This window comes from Gymnoscopelus microlampas (assembly GCF_963454915.1).
Source record: "Gymnoscopelus microlampas genome assembly, chromosome: 10".
NCBI classification, from domain to species: Eukaryota; Metazoa; Chordata; class Actinopteri; order Myctophiformes; family Myctophidae; genus Gymnoscopelus; species Gymnoscopelus microlampas.
In genome coordinates this window covers 32,553,749-32,574,153 of record NC_139947.1, presented here as the reverse complement: position 1 = coordinate 32,574,153, position 20,405 = coordinate 32,553,749, and the positions used below count along the sequence as shown (strand labels likewise).

General features: G+C 42.2%; 1 protein-coding gene across 3 annotated transcripts in view; it reads left to right on the top strand.

Moving 5' to 3' along the window:
- kif1b (kinesin family member 1B) overlaps window positions 1-20,405 on the top strand; it is a 92,718-nt gene that overhangs the window by 8,897 nt on the left and 63,416 nt on the right. For all 3 annotated transcript variants that reach the window (XM_084068670.1, XM_084068669.1, XM_084068671.1), the window contains exons 3-7: window positions 12,342-12,418; window positions 12,941-13,120; window positions 15,291-15,359; window positions 17,422-17,600; window positions 19,540-19,651. In XM_084068670.1, the coding sequence (XP_083924796.1) occupies window positions 12,342-12,418; window positions 12,941-13,120; window positions 15,291-15,359; window positions 17,422-17,600; window positions 19,540-19,651 (617 nt within the window). The remainder of the gene's footprint in view (window positions 1-12,341; window positions 12,419-12,940; window positions 13,121-15,290; window positions 15,360-17,421; window positions 17,601-19,539; window positions 19,652-20,405) is intronic.

Sequence of the window (20,405 nt, the reverse complement as noted above, 5' to 3'; positions counted from 1 at the left end):
TTACAGAAACATGAAATGTATTCTGCTGCCCTGATTAATGATGCACCTTGAGATTTACCAAGTATTATATTGCTTTGGTCTGTAGTCTTTTGGATATTTTGACAGTTATGATGAAGCTCTTAGTTTGCATGTTAAGTAGGTAGCTGAGCAAGCAGCAAAAATGCATCACCCCACATTTGTATTATAGTGAGATATTTTCCTATATTGTACATGGCCCCTCAGTATTTTTAGCTCACTATCAGTTCCTTCAGGTAATTGAGTCTCTGTGCGTTAGTTAGTTAGTTTGCGTATGTGTGTGTATATATTATATACACAAGACTGTGTGCACCTCTCCCCAAAGATGAGGGATATGAGGGGAGAGGAGAGCAGAGGATATGATGATGGGAGGAGCTGGCTTGAGAGGGGGAGGGGGGTGAATTGTCGTAGCGGCAGAGACGGTGAAAGTCGTGCACAAGCATGAGTCACGTGCGGGAGAGCGTGATTGGGGGGGGCATCGCTCTGCACACAGCCGCCCGGCCAGCCAGGAGTGATGGGATTTCAGTCACACCGTTCAAGGCTTAGAAATGCGTGAAATATATACACAGTTTTGCCAAAGGGGGAAAAAAAGATAAAGCTGTTGTCTCTTTTTCATTGTCCTCTTGTGTGTGGATTGGAAGCACTGTCCAGTGTCCCTTACAGTAGATGGATGCACTTTGGGATCTGATCCTAGAGACCTGCACTTGGATTACAGTAGCTGCCTGCCTGCAGACAGCACTATCCATTTGGTTTATTAATATTACTCAAGTGAAAGGCCAGTGTTTAGCCCACAAGTCCTTTATTAACTCTTCCCCCACCTAAGAAGGTACAACGTTAAGTGTGTTTTGCAAAAAAAACACAAAATAGACAATTAGTCTGGTGAAATTCGACTTTACTCCAACAAACTTTTAAGATATGTCCCAGTTTGAGGCTGCCTAAATCATAAGTCGTAATTGTGAGGACTGATCTCATAACATCACTCGGTAATTCTTGTGAATCTAGATGGAAGAAGGCCAGTTAATGGAGTTTCTGTTTGTGTGTGTCTCTCGACTCTCCATGTCTATTCATTTTTCGGTGTGTTACCTCGTTGGTCGCCTGTGTAATTTGAGTGATAGGAAATGCATGGCTAAAAAAAGTTTTTCACACAGCAGCGAGAATGAAAATGCTACAGAATGGATATCCACATTTAGGCACCTATATACCAGGAACGTTGTGGTATGACTTCCTCTTGAGTGGCAGGATCCTACAGTATGCAACTTATGGAAGGGGAAGACATGCAATATTGATAAGGCGTCTGACTGTACATCTTGCTCATTAAGGTCATAATTTATATTGTGTTTGTTCAGTGGATAAAGATTCACCGACTGTCTACGCACAATGGATGTACAGTAGGATGTGATACTCTTGCTTATGGTTGCAACAGTTAATCAAACTAATCGATTGAATAGATTATGAAAATATTAAATTTTAATAAAATGATACATTTTTGTGAATGTAAAATTTAGCATTGTAATTTCTTTTTATATTTTCAAAAATAGTTTGTTGTTGCTTGTTCATTTAATTTAAGAAATAATTTAATATTTTGCTGAGAAAATAATCAATACTTGCGGCTGCAAGTATTGATTATTTTCTCACCCTTTCTTGTTTCTAACACAGAGACCAATATAGGTCCAGTGTATTTTTTTCTCTGTTGCTTTAAATCAGACTGTGCTCACAGCAGCAGCCCACATCCATCTCCACGCATCTCTGACTTGATGATGCAAGCAGCGACTAAAGGCAGATAATGGTGCGCTTGTTCTGAGGTCATCGCGTTCCTGGCTTACTTCTTTTCTTCTGCACTTTGGCTCGTTACCCTCAGTGAGCTAAAATGGCCATTGAAAATAAAGTGAATGCAGTTTTTTAGTTCGTTTTGTGTCTGTTTGTTTTCACTCAGACCAACACAGCACTCCTTCCAGACCTTGTTTCATTTCCTCCCACAGGCTGAATTCAGTGGTTAGCAGCTAGCCCTCTGTAGTCCAGGCACGAGCTGCATAGTGTTGGTCACTGTGCTCACTTTGTATTATTCATGAAGCATGGTGGGGAAAGGGAAGAATTATTTTCGAATCCTTAATTAATAAGTTGGATGAGTGTTCCCTCCCTCTGGTTGGCTCCTTGAAACCTCTGTCTCATGCTGCTGTGCTGTGTTAATACCCTGCAGCTTATTGAGAGGAGAGACTGACACACTCACACACGCATGCGCACGCTCATATGCGCGCACACACAGCAAGTATGCATGTGTAACTCACAGACACACACACAATTTCCCTTTACCGCAGAGAAGATGCTAGATAAAAGTTGTTGGTCATATAACGGTGTGTGCAAGAATAGTGAAGATCTACAAGCTCACAATGCGATGTGTTTGTAGATGGGATATCTTCAACATTTTGAACATTTCCCCCTTTTTTACTTTTTACCTATAATGACATCCCCAAAATAGGGTTTGATTATGAATTGATTATTCTATTAAATGAACCATTATCAATTATTTGTCAAATAAACATAACATAAATGTCCAAGTATTAATCTCTATTCTATGGGTTAGTCTTTTGCTGCTCACAAGGTTTACATAAAGCAAGTGGGCACTTAAAGAGAGGCTATGGTTTCTGTACGTAGGCTAGTTGAGGAAATCCAGGTCACTGCTCAGTAAAATGGGTGCCTATTGTGAGAAGTGAATGGTGAGAAGTGAATGTTAGGGGCTGTTTCCTCCCTTGTCTATAATGCCTGGTCTCCACTTTTGCCCACGTCCAGCCATTCCGCCTAGGGCATATGATGTGTAGCAGGGATGGATGTTGTGCTGTGTGGAGGCTTGAGTTTTGGATGGAGTTTATCTATGTTTTCCAAGTTTAAACTCAAATAAATTCTAAATAACTTTTATATGGCAGGTATTCCCAAGACTGGTCTACTGTATGTAGAATGTAGAAGAACAAACTCTGATCTACTCTCTACTGCAGATATAACACAGTTATATGGCAGTGGGCTCCTGTCCAACTTCATTTTAGGAATGAGATCTCTTGCCTCGGCCTGGCACTTGTGTTGATGGACAATTTATCCTGCGTTGGCTTATGTCTGGAAAAGCTTTCCAGGACAAGGATCTAGTTTTAAGTGCTGGCTATAGTGGAGTTAAACAGCTGCAGAAGACGTTCACATCTCTCCAGTGGCTGCGTACTGTTAATTTGTTAAAGAAAAATAGTTAATCATTTGTTTTTACGTTTTCTTTTCTATACATGACCTTTTTAATATTGTTCCTTCACGTCAAAAGTTGTGAAGAAAAGGTCTTTGTCCCACTATTAAACCAGAGTTACCAGACAGATTTTCTGCTAAAAAACACTATGAAATATTCCTTCCATGTCATTCATTTAAAATCTCTAGCATAGTGCCTTGTTAACAGCTTGGCATGTCATGGCAACTTTGAGTTCAGATAACACAGGTGTCATTTTTAAGCTGGAAAATGCCCTGTGATGCTATGGAAGCGCAACTAGCTCTCAGGCCCCCTTTTGTCACATTGGATATGTTTTGATTGATCTGGGACCTTTGCTGCAGGAGTGAAGAATGCCCTTTTTGAAGGAGGACTGCCTCCCCAATGGCTGTGACGCTCAAATCTCTGCCATGTTACACTGACTAGGGGATCTTTTATCATTTTGTGAATGTTCTGTTGATGTGAAAATGACAAACAAGTACACACGCACGCACGCACGCACGCACGCACGCACGCACGTACGTACGTACGTACAGTACACACAGTAAAGGCCCCCGGATTTGCTGTGAACCAAAATTGTCATTCAGAGTTTTATTATCATTTCACTTTCAGCTCTGATTTCCTTTCAGTCTTGTGCCATGAAGGCTTTAATGCTCCGTGTCAACACCTGAGAGACAGCCTAATATCCCTCTCTCTTTGTTGCAGTGCTGTGTTTGTTTAGCTTGTGAATGGAGCGCTGCTGGCTTAGCATGTTCTCTCTCTCTCTCTGTCTGTCTGGTAGCTTCTAGAAGCCTTTCTATGGCCCCTGTTGTCCTGGCCAGCAGCGAGGCTGCGTAAACGGCTAATATCAGGGGTCACTCGGTTTGCTAGCTAGCTATCAAAATGTCCCAAAGCGTGGGAGCAGCGTTCGGTGAGGCAAGGAGTGTGGCGGAAAGGTTGTGTGGCTGAAATCTGCCCATTCCTTCCTGTCACTGACAGTCTGTCGGCATGTGAAGCGCCAGCTGCCATCTGCTGCTGCTGTATAAATAGACGGTGTACGCGGATGGAGCAGCTGGCCAGCAGGCCAGGCCGCTGCAACCTTTCCCAGTGGTTTGGAGCCAGCTATTGACAGACAACTCCAACTAGCCTTGTGTCCTCTGTGATAGGGATATCTCTGAAAGGAAGGGCTGTTATATAGGGCTAATAATATTAGGGCTACCCATATACTGTGTAGGCCATTATGGTCATGAATAGTTGTCTCAGAAAAAAAAGCTTCCTTTTTATTGGAGATTGTGAGTGCATTAACCTCTTTCAAGTTGGCGTCCCTATTTTGAGAATGTCGTAGGCAAGAAATCCAAAAATCTACAAGCTTACAACACGATGTCGATGCACCACGTGACCTTGTAGATTGGCTTTGTTGTTTTTGAAATGGGGCTTCTGGTGCTTAAAGCTCTATTGTTTTTTAAATGTGGCTTCTGGCGTTTAATGCTCTATTATGTCATTTTATTTAGTGAATAAAATGTTATTCTGTCCAATCTGTATGGTAGATTGTGTTACAATATAATACAATATAACTTATACAATAGGGGTGGTTGTATCTGCTCTCCCTGCTCCTCTATTGAGGTTGGACATGGACACAATCCTGTTTTCTAGTTTGACAAACATTTTGACCTGAAGGTCAAAATTCTGTTTCTTCCAAAAGCAACCAGACCGGCTCTATTAGCTCAGCGGTAAACATTTCAGCACTTGCACAGGAGACCTGGGTTCAAATCTGAGGTAGAACACACCACAGTGTAGCTTTAAGTGGTGGCCTTTTTATGACAAGGTTTAACCTGTCATAAAGGTTTCTGCCTCCTTGCAGAGGTCTACGTAAGGTGGGGGTTTGAGAGGAAATTGTGCTGCTGACTTCAGCGTCTTGCAAAATGCTCCTTCATAGAAAGTTTTTATTTTAACTTTTTTTAAATTATTTTGAAACATAATTGTAACAATTCAACATGCTGTATACATATATATAAAGGGGGTGACACAACTGGGGCTGCATTACCGACAACATCACGTTGTTACTAAGAGCACTTACAGGTGGCTGCAATTTGGAACTGGCCCCTTTGTATTAAACTGTACTTTCATTTTTATTTCTACATCTTTTATTTCAGCCTGTCGACAAACATTTATTTTATAAAGTAATCAAATTGGTTAGGGCCACATCCATGCGAAAAGGGTCATTGTCCTTGATGGAGGGGAACGGGCCACATAAAGGCTTGTCATAACAGATTACCTAATGTGTTTTGCAGGCTCTGTAGTCAACTGCAATACCCTGCATTCAATGCATTGTTCTGGTGTCTTCCTGTGCCTTTACCCCCTCCCTCCCTCTCTCCTCTCTCCTGTTGGAAAGGGCGAAATGACGTGATCAGCTTTCTGAGTAGAAATGGACAATTCGTCTAGGGGTGGGAATTCAGTGCCTCCCCCTAGAGTTAAAATAATTACTCTGAAGTAATGGCACAACTAATGAAATAGTATGTACTGCTGTTAACATTAATAGGATTAAACTTTCTCATAGTCTGACGTCTGGTCCTCCCTGTGGGTACTGTCCCCGGTCTGACTCAACACCTCTGAGCTTAGGAATATAAGTTTCTTACAGCTCCCCAAGCTTACTAAACTCTTAACCATCTTAGGCCAGAAAGATCCAAGCTTTTTGGCAGGAGCGGTCCCCATTCTTTCTTTTTTTTTTCATAGCTATTGTTTTATGTTGTGCCCTCGAATCCAGGGCTGTGCAGGGTTTACTGCACTTGGTGCATGTGTGTGCTGTATCCAAAGGAGGTAATCCATATACCACATGCCACAGTTTCTGTTTTGGAGATGTCGGGTTTGCTGTGTTTTGGCTGCAGCGGTCTCAGCTGTTTGTCGAGTTGTGCAGCAGCGCTCAGATGCTACTTTTAGCACTTAGCGTTGAGCGGCCAGTGAGAACTCTCCGACACCTGTGCTGTATGGCCCTGACAACCCAGCCTTCTTGCAGGCTCTTGCCAAACAGACTGAATGTAACATGTGGAGAGTGTCCGTCAAGAATGTGCCCCGTAAACCCTTTCTGTTTCCTCTTTAAGATCGAGGAACGGTATTAATGATGCTTGGGTGAAAGTAAAAGCATCTGTGCATGTTAAGCTCCTGTTTTGCTGCACCAGTCATGGATAAACTGTGACGTAGGACGTAGGTGTGTGCAGTTATCATGGCATGTCAAAATAGATGATATTGAGCTGTAGTGGGACCAAGAGAATTCACCAAAAATAATATATGGTGCCTACGGTGAACTGTTACATCACACTGCTGCACATATGCACACAGACCCCAGGGAAGTAATTAAAATTCCTCAGCCTAGCAGAAAGGGGCACATATGGTAATGACAATGCTGCACAGATATTATTTCAATGAATGTCTGGGTCCTTTCATTGCAGCATTTAAGACGTTTGCTCTGCTTTCTTTTGTTCTTAAATATGCAATTTATTAAATTAATCTTTGCACAGTCTCTGACGTAGGGCAGTGCTCTCAGTTGCAGCTATTGATCGACTCAAGCTAGACAGCAAGCACTTTAGAGGGTCATTGGAGAAGAGAGGCAGACATTTTCAGCCATTTTAGGCCCCACTTGCCTGTTAGTCTCAGGTGAATGGGGGTAGCTTTTAGTCCCCATCTGGTGCTCCCAGACATTCTAACGAGCCAATTACTGGGGGCATAGTTTTCCCTTTTCACATTGTCCTTGTGACAAAGGCCTGGACACAAAATGTCTGCCAGTCACATCCAGCTGTGCGTTGTTCTTGAGATAGCAGGATGTGGTTAGTTAACTGGTATCCACCCATCCTTGAAATGGAGAGCTCCTGGGGAGTCCTGGCACCTTATTGGCCAGGAAAGAGGAGCTGATCTGATCATCCAGATCGCTGGGGATGGGGAAGGATAAACATTTGACATCCCCCCCATAACCTGCCATCCCACAGAGCCAGGACGCTAGAACAGAAGCTTGCATCTCTCTGTTAGCAGTGAATGAAACTCTCCTGATTTTGAAATGAGCTTCCCCACTCACAGTCTCAGACTTGCAGAGTTGTCAAACTTGTCATCCATTTGAGTGAAAGGGAGATAGGAGTTGTAACATAATGACCTTATGATGACATTGATTGATTGAATACTTAACATTTTGCAAAAAAAAGTACAGTTTAATACAAATACAATGCTAAAAGGATTGAACCGAAGAAAGCACTATGGCTTGTTTCCATTGGGGTCCTGTGTGTTCAATTAATTGAAACATTTAGTGACAGACAAATATACAATACTATGCAAAAACAATCATATAAAATAGTTGTAATCCAAAAGAAAAATATGTACAGTAAACAGTTCTCGGGGGACACAGCGTTGATAGCGCTCTATTCTCTGTTCTCATGGCTGAATGAAGGTTATGCTAACCTGGTATACAGTAGGACCAGTCAACTAGTACTTTGTATTTCAAAGAAAAAACGTCCTAGATAAGTAAGGAAGAGACTCTGGCACTCACGTACAGCTATTTACGGGTGTAACTACTACTCTTGCGTTTATCACAAAGACACAAAAAGGTTTTAATGCACAAGAGGTGTTTCTGATGTTTGCTTATGGAATATGTCATGTAAAAAAAGAATCATGGACATTAGTGCATTAAATATTGAGGCGAGAGACAACAGAATGCATGTGCTGCATCCCCACTTGTGTCACGTTGAGGTTGTTATGGCAACCAGAATCTGGTCCCATACCTGTTGCCATGGTTGAGAAGGGCAGAGTGACGACGTTGCTCATTAGGCAGAAGGATGCGTTGGCCATTTTAACATGCAAGATATGATTCTACGTGGAATATATTTATCAACCATAAATAGAAAGCAGTTAGATGGTTGACATTGTTTCTAGAGATATGTTGTATCTGAGCGTCAGCTCATGCAATTGCGTTTTTTGATTCTCTTATAAGAGAAATAAACTGTGCGTGAGTTAAATTACTTAAGATGGTTTGAGACAGAGGGGAAAAGTAGGATATATATATATGTGTGTGTGGTGCACTGTCACAAACAAGGCCATGTGGATCTGATTTACTAATTTCTCAACTTCACACTGATCAAGGCCAGTTGGCGATTGAGATTATTTTTATTTTTTCCCACTCATAATTTGATGACCAGGCCATCGGTCAGTAGGAGACTCTGCAAGTCTCCTACTGGAGACTCCGCCGGTCATCAAATTATTGGCTTCGGAATGCAACAAAAACAAAAAAATCTCCATGAATTCAAGACTTCATTTGGTGTGCAATTGATAGAAAATACGTTTTTTTTTTGGGTGAACTACTCCTTTAAGCTGCATCAAATAACAAAAATAGTTGCTCTACAAGATCACACAACGCGTCGCATCATGATCAATCTGCTATTTTGCTATTTGTGAAAATAAAAGAAAGTAGATAAGTGCGCCCATCTGAGCGCAGATCCCCGCTAGGCCGGGTTGCCTACCCAGGGCTGTGTTGAGACCTCACCTGTTATAGCGCCACCATGAGGCCGGTTTGAAAAAGTTAAGGTGGCAGTTCTTCCTTGGCCTATAGTGGAAATGTGCGTGCAAAGTTTAACGGCAATTGGACGCTGTGTTTTGTGCTATTTTGTCCTGCAAACGTATAATAATATCTCTCATGAGAAAACAACAAGAAAAACGTGTGGTGGAGTTAGCTGGGGAAAGGTTTGGAGGGTGGAGGCATCTCAGAGAGTTTTGGGGAGTGCATTCCACAGGTTTGGGGCAGCAGAAGCCCTGTCGCCCCAGGTACGGTACTTGGTCTTGGGGACCTCAAGGAGGTTTGCGTCACCAGACCTGAGGAAGCGGGAGGGGATATGACGTTTGAGGATATTGAAGAGGACAGAGGTAGGGGGGAGACAGACTGTTCAGTGCCTTGTAGGTGTTAAGTAGTATTTTGAAGTGGATTCTTTGTTTGACCGGGAGCCAGTGAAGGTCGTGGAGGACTGGTGTAATATGGTCTCTAAACTTTGGAAGCCAATTTTAGGCAATCTGAATGGAATAGGGGAACAAAATGAAATATCCGCCCTCCATTTATCATGAAATAACCACCCTCGATTTATCATGATTGGTACAGTATGCATTAATTTTGTCATGATTTCACAGTACTTTTTAAGTCCTTATAATAGACCCTTTTTAATAGACTTATAAAAGACCTGTTCCTATGACGCACGAGCAGATGGACAAGGAGGCAGCTATCTGGGGTGGAGTGGGCAGATGCGTTCATGCCACGTCGTGAGCATGAATCACCACAGAGCGGATGGAAGGAAATGTGCACATTCACCGATGCAGCCTGCACAGCAACCATCCATCCTTTTATCCCACTGATTGCTAGTATGTAGCGAAGCCACAGGGTCCCATTTCACACTACATTGACATTTTTTTGGCATTTAGTTGACACTCTTATCAAGATTGACATATAACAAGGGCAGCCAAATAATAAACCTCAATTCCTACATAATGACGAGCAGCCAACAGGTGTGTACGGATCAGAGCCGTAATGCTCGACGCTATTCCTTTATCTTAATAATGATCATGTAAAAGGGATGTACTGTAGCAGGACAAGAAATGGAGGACGTTAAGAAGATGGGTTTTTCTTTTTATGTCACCATCCTGTCCCACATTATCCCCATAATGATTAACCCCCCAGTTCCTTCGTCCCACTTCTTGCTCCCCGACACATGTGTCCCAAGATATTGAAGCTCATGCTATGCTGTATTGGCGTGTTGCCCTGTTTCCTATTGTAAGTTTAGCTTGTCATGGCATGGGCATACTGTACAGTACCAACTGGCCCTGTCATGGTCAAACCAGTGTCCTTCATGCCCCTATCTATGCTGCTGGCACAGGGAACCTGTCTGATCATCAGCCAGGTTCTACTGCTAAGCGGCCTCGGTGGCAGTGGAACAGCCTGCCTGCTCTCTCATTAATAACCACTGTGGATTGTTCCAGGAAAGGGGAATAAGGGCGTTAGTAACATAAGTACTACATTTCTACCTCACCCCCTGGCTCCAGTTTCCCTTTAGAGACAGGTCAAAGGTGAAACGGGGCTTTATATAGCCCCCCCCCCCCCCCCCCCCAACCCCTTCTCTCGTTGTCTATCTGTCTCCTCTTCCAGTGCCCAAAATGGAAGTCGCTGCACCACTTGGTGGGGGGGGGGGGGGGGTTAATATCGTTTTTTTACCTGTGCTAGGTTGCATTATTAGCTTCCTACCAAGATTAGAATTTCATCGCAGCAGCAGCTGCCATGTTCATCACATATTCAGACTGGAGCAGTTGGCATTCAGGTTTCTGAGGACACGCTGTGCTTCTCTGTCAGCATGTGACCCATGGAGGGCGATATGCAATCCCCTGCTCTCCGCATCCGCTGCATTATTGATCAGTGCGTTGAAATCCTCTGAAAACACACACACACTCACACTCACTCTAAAAGGAGACATCTCTTTGCAAAATGCTCTCAAGCCCCCCTTTAGCTCAAGGAGCGAGTCACAGACCTGCTCGTAATTGGCCCTTTGACGATGCAGGACATTTGCATATGTAAGAGCTAATTATTGCTTTGAGGATGTGATTCAGAGATTATATTGGAAAGCGCTGAAAAGGCTGCAAAATGCCCTCACAGAGTTGCCATTGCTGTGGTTTGATTCCTGAATGTAAATTGGGCTGTGGGGTTTTTCCCTCTGTTTCTATTGCTGGTCTGTTTAGATGGTTGCTATGTCCTGGGCACGCCCGTTACTTCAGCCATGTCTGCTCCTTTTTTTTCCACTCACCCTTCCGCTCCTCCTCCTCCTACCCCACCCCCTTCTGCTCTGATGGTGGAGGTATGCATTAAGTCTGGCTGGCCCCAGCCAGCTCGTTGAATTGGCCCGAGTGCAAGGCAGCTTTAGCCAACTCGGGCACAGTCTGTCAAGGGATATGGGTGTTGAGTGTATACTGTATGTGGGGGGACAACTAAAGTCTAGAAAGACCTTACAGTACATTCATTCCTTTGGCTGTGTGTGTCTCCCCTTTCCTTTCCCTGTCCCCCCCCCCTTTGCCAATACCACCGCAGAGGCATAGTCTGCTCTTGGGTGTGGAAAGCTCGTACATCTGTGTCGTGGGACCAGCAAGCATGTTTGAAAGGGATGACATGCCAGACATGGCTGCAGATTGTTGTTCATTAAGAAATGTCTGTGTGGCCATAGGGAACGGCTGGGACAGAGCAGGAATGTTGTGGTGTCATCATCATGTCATGTCATGTGCATGGACACAACAGGTGATGGTCGGCTGGCCAGGAAGGGAAGGGTACATGCTTTACCATTAACTATCACTGTTCTATTGTCTCCTTTTTAGCCACATGAACCCTAGCGCCCCTATTTTTGGTTGAATATTTGGCAAAAAAAAGCAGATCCATTAGCTTGCAATGCGACACGCTGTGAGCTTGTAGATCGGCTATGTTCACTGAAAATATTTGGTGTAGAGGGGGGAAAAAGGAGTGGAGGAATAGTTAGTGTAGAGCCAGTCTTAAGTATACGTATATGTTTAAGTGGTTAATAAGCAGTGCTGCTTGTAGTACACAGATCAAGGGTGAAGATAGTGATTATTACACACATGCAGTTGGCTTTCAGTTCACAGAAGAAAAAAGAAGTGTGACTTTTCGTTCCAAATATATCTGTGTTAGTGCTGTGATTCATTGCACAGGAAGTTGATGGACAATATTTATCAGCCATGTTTGAATGACATCCATGTCCATGATGTAGAACTATATTAGGCAGACATGTTTTGTGTTTTTACAAATCCAGTGGTTACATAACCTTTTCTAAAATATTTCATCTTCAAATCAGTACCCAGAACTAAATGTATTGATGCATGGGCTGTCATATCCTGGCAATGTATGTTAATCCATTAATAAACATAGTATGAAAGTAATGTAATGAAAATAGTAAAGAAAAGCCTATGATGGCACAAAATCACTGTACATAGTGCTTGAAGTTAAACCGGAAATAAAAGGAAGTGGCCGTTATCTTATCTTCACACTTGTTGTTGCCAAATGTTAGTGGTAACATGTATCTGTTTTTTCTCCCAACAGTCATTTCCAACCCCAAACAACCAAAGGAACCAGCAAAGTCCTTCAGCTTCGACTACTCCTACTGGTCACACACTACGGTGAGCCTGCACATTCACATTCTATTAACCCATTAAAATCGGGAAACCATCTGTGTCATTTTAGATTTTAGACTTTATATATAGCAACATGAGATTTTCAGAAAACTCTTAGGATTAAAACAGTGGTTTAGAACAGTGGTTCTCAAAAAATAGCAGATATACAAGCTCACAGCGCGTCACTTGGTGCCATGCTGTGAGCTTGTACATCTGCTATTTGGGAACATTTTTTAGTGTTTGAAATTTTTGGACACAAATCTTCTCTTTTGGGGTCCCTGGCAAAACACATTTTTGGATGAGGGGGTCCGCAGCCAAATACATATCATATCATTTTAGGGGTCCTTGCCACGAAAAAGTTTGAGAACCACTGATTTAGAAGGCATTATGTGGTCTTAATGGGTTAACAGCATCTCCAACATCTGACAACAAAGTGCAATTATAATTATATACTGACCAAGGTTGAAACAGCCTTAGTAGATTAAATAAATATATGTATTTCAATATGCGTTCATATCTTTCCCACAGCCGGAGGACCCCAGCTTTGCATCACAGAACCTTGTGTACAATGACATTGGCAAAGAAATGCTGCAGCATGCCTTTGAAGGCTACAATGTCTGCATTTTCGCTTACGGACAGACAGGATCTGGCAAATCTTACACAATGATGGGCAAGCAGGAGGAGGGACAAGAAGGAATCATTCCCATGGTAAGTACAGGTCCCTTTTAGGCACAGGAACTTTCCCTGAAGCTCAGGAACTTCATCTTGTTTTATCTCTTGGTTAAATCCTTGGGCATAATTTCTGGGGCAAAGAAAAGTCCCAGAAAGTCCCTCACACCTACAACTCATCTAACCCCTGCTCATTATGTTAGGGTGGGATGGCTCAGGGTAGAGGACAGAGTACAGTACAGCAACTCGCAATGGTTGCTGTACTGGTCTACAAGATGCACCACAGAGACACCCATTTACCTGTCTAACTACTTCAAAAACGTTAAAGAAGCACTCAAGCACAACACCAGAGGGAGCTCCACCAATCTCGTTCAACCTAGATTCGGCTCAAACTGCAATTTGTAACTGGCCCCTGTAAAAAGTCTAAGCTTATCACCGGAAATGAACCCCCCCACCCCCCAACAGTTTACTATATATTTTTCTTTTTGATTACTACTCGTTTTATATGATGTTTTTGTATATTATTGTTTGTCTTTAAATGTTTCGATGAATTCAATACACAGGACCTCAATGGAAATAAGCCATAGGCTTTTTGGGGTTATCCTTTAACTATCCTTTTGTATAAATCTGTGCTTTTTTTGCAAACCGTTAATACAGTATTAAATCAATCAATCAATCAATCCCTGCTCTCAAGGTAGTATATCGGGATTGAACTGGTCACTGGTTGGTCAAGCGCTCGGTCTTGCTTGGCGATAAATGTTACACATGTGCCATGTTTATAAAATGGATGGAACAGAATATCAAAAAGAACATTTTAAAATGCTCAAAATGCTCAATGTGGAAAAAAAGCTTGTTGTACCAAAACAACAACCCAGGAACATCAACTTTTGGCAGAAATCAATGTTTATTACCAGTAAGGAGGAATAACAGAAAGTGTGTGTTCCTAGGTTTGCATGTTAATCTGTTTACTTATAATCATTTTCTATGGACAGGAAAATGCTTGACATTAATTATTGTTTTGCCTTCGGATTACGTTGTCATTTGGCAGTTGATGGTGTCTATGACCAGTAAGGTGTGCGAGAAAGTATGTTAGCATGACCCGAAATAGACATGGCTGCAGATCATGTAGGTCTACCAACGATCTCAGCCCAGGAGCGTATCAGCAGCAGCTGACCGAATAATACGACACAATGTCCCCATTCAGATACCGGGTTGAAAATGGCGCTGAATACCCACCCCCGCAGGACTCAGCTTCCTGTCTCTGTGCAATCTACAATGTCCGGTTTGGTAGCTTAAGACAAACTGCTGTTTCAAATTAACACGAGCGATGGGGTACTGAGTCTGACGCATTTCAACGCATATGTTGCACGTGCGTTTAGTCAGCTACAATAATGGGTTGTCGCTTAGAACTGAGCAGCTAAGCATTCTTCTCTGAGAGCATACTGCATTAAGAAATTAGGTTCCTAGCATTTAGCACATCACAATTGAGTTACGGTGTTGACGTCCAGTGGCCTGAATGTTGAGGATGATGAGGTTACTGGAATGTTCTTGGCTGCCACTTGCCTCGATGAATTTTGTCAAGTTACATTTCTGTTTATTTAATGTCTTCTTACCTGGCTTCATCTAAGGCAGATTTGATCATTGGCTGTCCAATTTCATCAACTCTATGGGCTTGTGAACCTGGCCTTATTTTCAGTAGACAAATGTTACTCCGTGTAGTGATCTTTCTAAATCAGACCCAACCTATTTTTACAAACCTCCTTGATCCAGATTCAGACTGCAAAATATCAGCCAACTCTAATAAAACCATCCAAACACACTTAAAAAGTCCTTTCCATTTCTAATGTCTCTCCCTTAAGACACTGAACTGGATCCCATATTGTTTTACTAGTGTTTAGTTATTTGATGTTTAATTTATTTAGACTTGTGTTTTGTGTTACTGTTATGTTTATAGGTCCTTTACTTCATATTTACTCCTTGTTTAACTCTCCTTTGTGTCTCGTTATCTTTATGTCTGCCTCCTGTTTTATTTTCTGCTTCATATGAAGAGACTGAATATCCTAGCAAGTCATATAAAATATTATGCACTGTTTTTATTTTCCTTTGTCACTTATCCATTGATCTCATGTCTCTATCCCCTTTACATCTCCTCCTTTTCCTTCCTGAATGCAATTTATTGACGGTAAAAATGTCTCTCTCTGCTCCTCAGCTCTGTGAAGACCTGTTTGATAAAATCAATGCAGACAACAACCCAAAGGAGCTCTCCTACTCAGTAGAGGTGAGTTTCACACTGCCTGGGGTGGGGTGGGGTGGGGGGGGGGGCTCTTGAGTCCAACATGTCGCTCGATAAACACACTTGGGAGAAGTGTTGACGCTTCGACACAACACTTGTTATGAAATCGTTATGAACGATGGCGTGTAAATGTAACAGTTTTAGTAAGTGAACGAGCTTGTTCACGTTCACGGCAATGAACCCGTTCTTTTGAACGAATCGATCATGAACGACTCATCACTACTCTGGGGACACCACCTCCTTTCTTGTGTAGAAACAGGAACTTGCTTTGGCTCCTCCCCTTTCTTAGTCCACTTCCTCCTGGGTGCTTCTGTCTCTGGCGACACCACCTCCTTTTTTGTGTAGAAACCGAGACTCGGTTTGGCTCCCCCCCTTTCTTAGTCCACTTCCGCCCTGGTGCTTCTGTGTTTCTTCCTACTAACAACAACACTACATGTTTAAGGCAATGGTTCTGACAGATTCAGCTGTTAGAATCTGTCTTGAGAGATAACAGAAGTATTACGTGCTGGTGTCGCGCACTGAAAAACGCAGCATTGAGAGCTTGTAGAGGGCGCATCACTGGCGTGTAACTCAGGCTTAGGGTACGGTCACATGCGCAACTGAAACAGTTGTATCCCGTTCACTTCCATTTTACGGGAGAGAAGGGAGTGGAGCTTATGGTTGCACCGTGTTGTACATCTGCTAATTTTGGTGTGCAACACCGGCGTGCAAACAAGTATAAATCAAGCTTAAATTAGGCTTTACACTTGCCTTGTTCTGTCTCTGATGAACCCTCTGAAGTCATGGTGTGCTGTTCACTGCCTGGGGTGGTGGGGTCTCTAATTCTCTTTCTCACCACTTCCCACACTCGCCTTGTTTTCTCCCTATTTTTCTGTCTCCCACCCCTTCTCTGTCTCTCATGAACCCTCTCTCACCCCTTCTCTCTCCCTCCCTCTCTCTCTCTCTCTCTCTCTCTCATGAACGCTCTCAAGTCTTGGCGGTCTGTTGACTCTGATAATACATCAATCTCACATTGACTGCAGCTTCTGAGCTCTGGGGTTTCCTTAGCAACGGCGCTATTAGGACGTTATTAGCTGTGGAAATATAAATGTCTTGTTTGCTCAAAGCTGAAAGACAAATTTGAGTATGAAAATGAAATGCTAGGTGATTCTAAGATTGTATTTTGAGCACTGGCTATTTCGTTCATGCTGTATGGTGATTATACCCAGGCGATGTATTGGATCATTAGGTCACCAGAATGAATCTGTGTAATGACATACATTTTTATAATGCTGTCAGCAATAAAGTATATTGTATGAATAATGCATATATAGTTTATTTTATATTTTTTATTTTTTACCCCAAACCATTACAATGCAATTTTATTATAGTGCTAAATCTTGTCTCAAGATACTTTTCATAGAGAACAGAGACCCATTGTTTCCCTACTGAGGAAGAATATGGCAGCAGTGGCCAGGAAAACTTCCCCTTTAACAGGAAGAAACCCTGAGCAGAACCAGGCTCTGAGAAGGGAGGGAAGACGAGACACAAAGATGCTCAACAATAACATCAACAACAATAACGACTATAATGTCAATAACAACAATAATAACAGTCTGCAGACGTTTCCATGGAAACCCTCGATCCACAGCTGGGTTTTATTCTATCCTACTTTTAACCCTTGTGAGGGAGTCTGCCTCCTGGACCAAAACTGGGAGAAGGTTCCACACTTGAGAAGCCTGATGGTTACGCTATTCTACTTTCACAGATTCTAGGAATCCCAAATACACCTACATAGTACATACACACGCATACAAATTGTTTAAAAAAGTTATCCCGGATAAAAATATGATATTGCTTCTCCGCAGTTGGAAAGTTCCTAAGGTCTCACCAGACGGCAAAGAAGCCCTACTTTCACCCCCTTAGCATAACTCTACACAGCAGACAGACCTACATGATTTAAAACCACATAAATTTAGTTTGCATGTTGTTCCAAGTCGATGCCTTCGCAGCATAGCTCTGGGGGCAGCCAAACTGATGCTCTTGTTCTTCATGCTGTGGTTTCTAGGTCAGTTATATGGAGATCTACTGCGAGAGAGTTCGGGATTTGCTTAACCCCAAGAACAAAGGGAACTTGCGTGTACGAGAGCACCCCCTGCTGGGCCCCTACGTAGAAGACTTGTCCAAGCTTGCCGTCACCTCCTATACAGACATCGCTGACCTCATGGATGCCGGCAACAAGGCCAGGTAAGCCCAGCCCCAGGATGACGCAGAGATCTGTGGAGAGAGGATGGGGTGGTGGTCATTCTAGAGCCAGATCAATGGACATTATTTTACTTTTCTGACAACATCTCTGACGACATCTTTATCGGCAGTAATGCAACCAATGTGTCCCGATTTTTTTACCACTTTCAACCACTTTGTCTTTATAGATGAACATATTCAAAAGTTAAAAAAAATATTTTTCAAAATTGCATCTACAAGCTCGCAATGCAACACGTGAGCTTGTAGATCTGCTATTTTGAACAGTGCTTAAGTAGTTAAATAATATTTTTTAATAAGTTAAATGTTCTGAAATAGAAACTTTAATCAAATATAGGTTTTTAATTTCTATAAATAATGTTTTAAAGATATATGTCAAATAAAACATTGGTAATCTGTGACATAGGACTCTCTAAAATTGGGATCGGCATCGGTCGGCCCATAGCTAATACTAGTAGAATTGATTAAGAGCCCATTTCTGGACCCACATGTAACCCTATTGGCCTAGAACTAAAACCTGCCAGAACTTAATCTCTAGTACTGCTTACCCTGTGCAAAGCGGAGTGGACTGCCCAGCAAGCTGCAGATGGGTTTGGAATCAGGAAATGTTAATCTTCTAACCTGCATTTTTGACAGGTTGATAGTGACTGTTGACTGTGTGATTGGTGATTGGTTGTTTTTAGAACGGCATGTGTACGCACATATCTGTGTTTATGGGTCACAAGACACACGTGTGTCTTACTTTTTTTACTTTACTGTGGCCTTCCAGAGTTTTAAGGCCACTTAACTCTTTGACTGCAGTCGACGCGTTATCGAGTCAATTGCTACTTTGTCCACATGGCCGTCGGCGCTGTATCTATAAACTTTTATGACAACTTTAAAACTACTAAAAACACAAAAATCGCTCGAATATCGCTTGGCACTGGGTGAGTACATTATGAAAATACTCTGGCAGTCAAAGAGTTAGCGAGGGCCTATCCCTGTTTCAATGCACTAGACCTCTGGGAGATGGATTGCTAAGGTGTAGCGCTGCATAATCTCCCAGTACATCAGCTCCCAGTACTTGCCGCACCCATGCCGTGCTACCCGTGCCGGGATCGAACCCATGACCTTGTGTTCGACTGAGCTACCCGGACACACACACATAAATGACTGGTTAAACCAGTGTAGAACTAGAGAAATACGGAAATAATGTGTGTGTGTGTGTGTGTGTAACACCATCACAGTCATAATCTTCCCATGCTGACTCAGAAGGCTTATTTCTAGAACATATCGTGTAAAGCCCATATCTCCCATGTGGCGAGCCCTGTGAAATGTGTATTTATGTTTGGTGTCCTTATAATATTATTAATATTATAGCTGTATGATGTAATTCCCTGGGCTCATACAGACATTAAAGCCCAGTGATGTTAGAAATTGTAATAGAGACGATGATTCAAGTGAGTCCTGAGATTCATTGTACCTAATCTTCGTGCCCAGAAAGTAACCAATATCAATATCCCTTTTTATTTAATGATAAATAAAATATCGGCGCTGTCGGGTGGAATCCTTGTATGTCCAAAACTCGTTACTTTTCAGGAAATGGGAGAACAGAACCTGTGTTCCAATGGATCTAATGTAGTTAGTGTTCAAGCACAAGTTCTTGTTAATACTTTTCACTGGTTAAATGTTTATAAAACCCACAGAGAGCTTTAACAACTTTGAAACTGGCATCCTTATTTTAGGCATGTTATTATATATCAGATAAAAATAGCTGATCTACAAACTCACAGCACTCATGGCGCGACAGGTCAGCTTGTAGGTTGACTATTTTCACTACTTTTGTGTGACACTGTCAGACGACAAAGTAGAAAACGGGGCATGAATTTGTGAAAAAGCATAGAAATATGGAGACATGACAAGTGTTTTATGTTTTGACTTACAGAACTGTGGCCGCCACCAACATGAATGAGACCAGCAGCAGGTCCCATGCGGTCTTCACCATTGTTTTCACACAGAAGAAACACGACAGCGAGTCAGACCTCTGCACAGAAAAGGTCAGGGGGAGAAGGAAAAGCAACCTTCTGTTGAGACTTGGCTTGAGCTTCTGAAACTTATCTTGGAATTTCTCCACATGTCTTAACTCCAGCTTCTGAATCTATTGTGGAAGTTCTCACCATGTTTTTTGTTTTGCTTCTGAAGCTATATTTAAAAATGCAGATAAAACAAGAAATGCACTCAATATAACATAGATAAGGGAATGTGTGTATATAATGTATAGCATGTTTACTACCATAGGAACATGAAATATGAACTAAAGAAGGAAAAAAGCAACATAAAAAAAGCATAAAATGTGCTCGTACTGAAAACGTGGACAAGGTTTACATACTCTCATTACATCATGACCCCATGACCAATCATTCTGCTCTGACATAAGTAGAGAGGATACTTTTATTTTTCTTCTTACTGGTATTTTACCCGCTGCCTGCACTTCTTTTAACTCTGAGTTCGAGGTTTAGACAATAGTGTGACTTGGTCAGTGGTGATCTGAGGAAAAGAAATGTCCCTTTGGGATTTTGCTTCCCACACTTCCTCTGATTGTAGAGATAACAAAAGCCACTGTGTTATTCCAAACACAATGCCTATTGTAGTGAGATACAGATTTTATCGCAGTGTTGCGTCTCATTTTCCCAGTAGCATTCACATAGTTGAAATGGTTTACAGTTTCTTTTGAGTGGTTTGGTTGAATTTGTTCAAAAGCTTGAATTCATTCTCAACAGGTTCAAGAACACAATAAGGCCTCATTCTCTG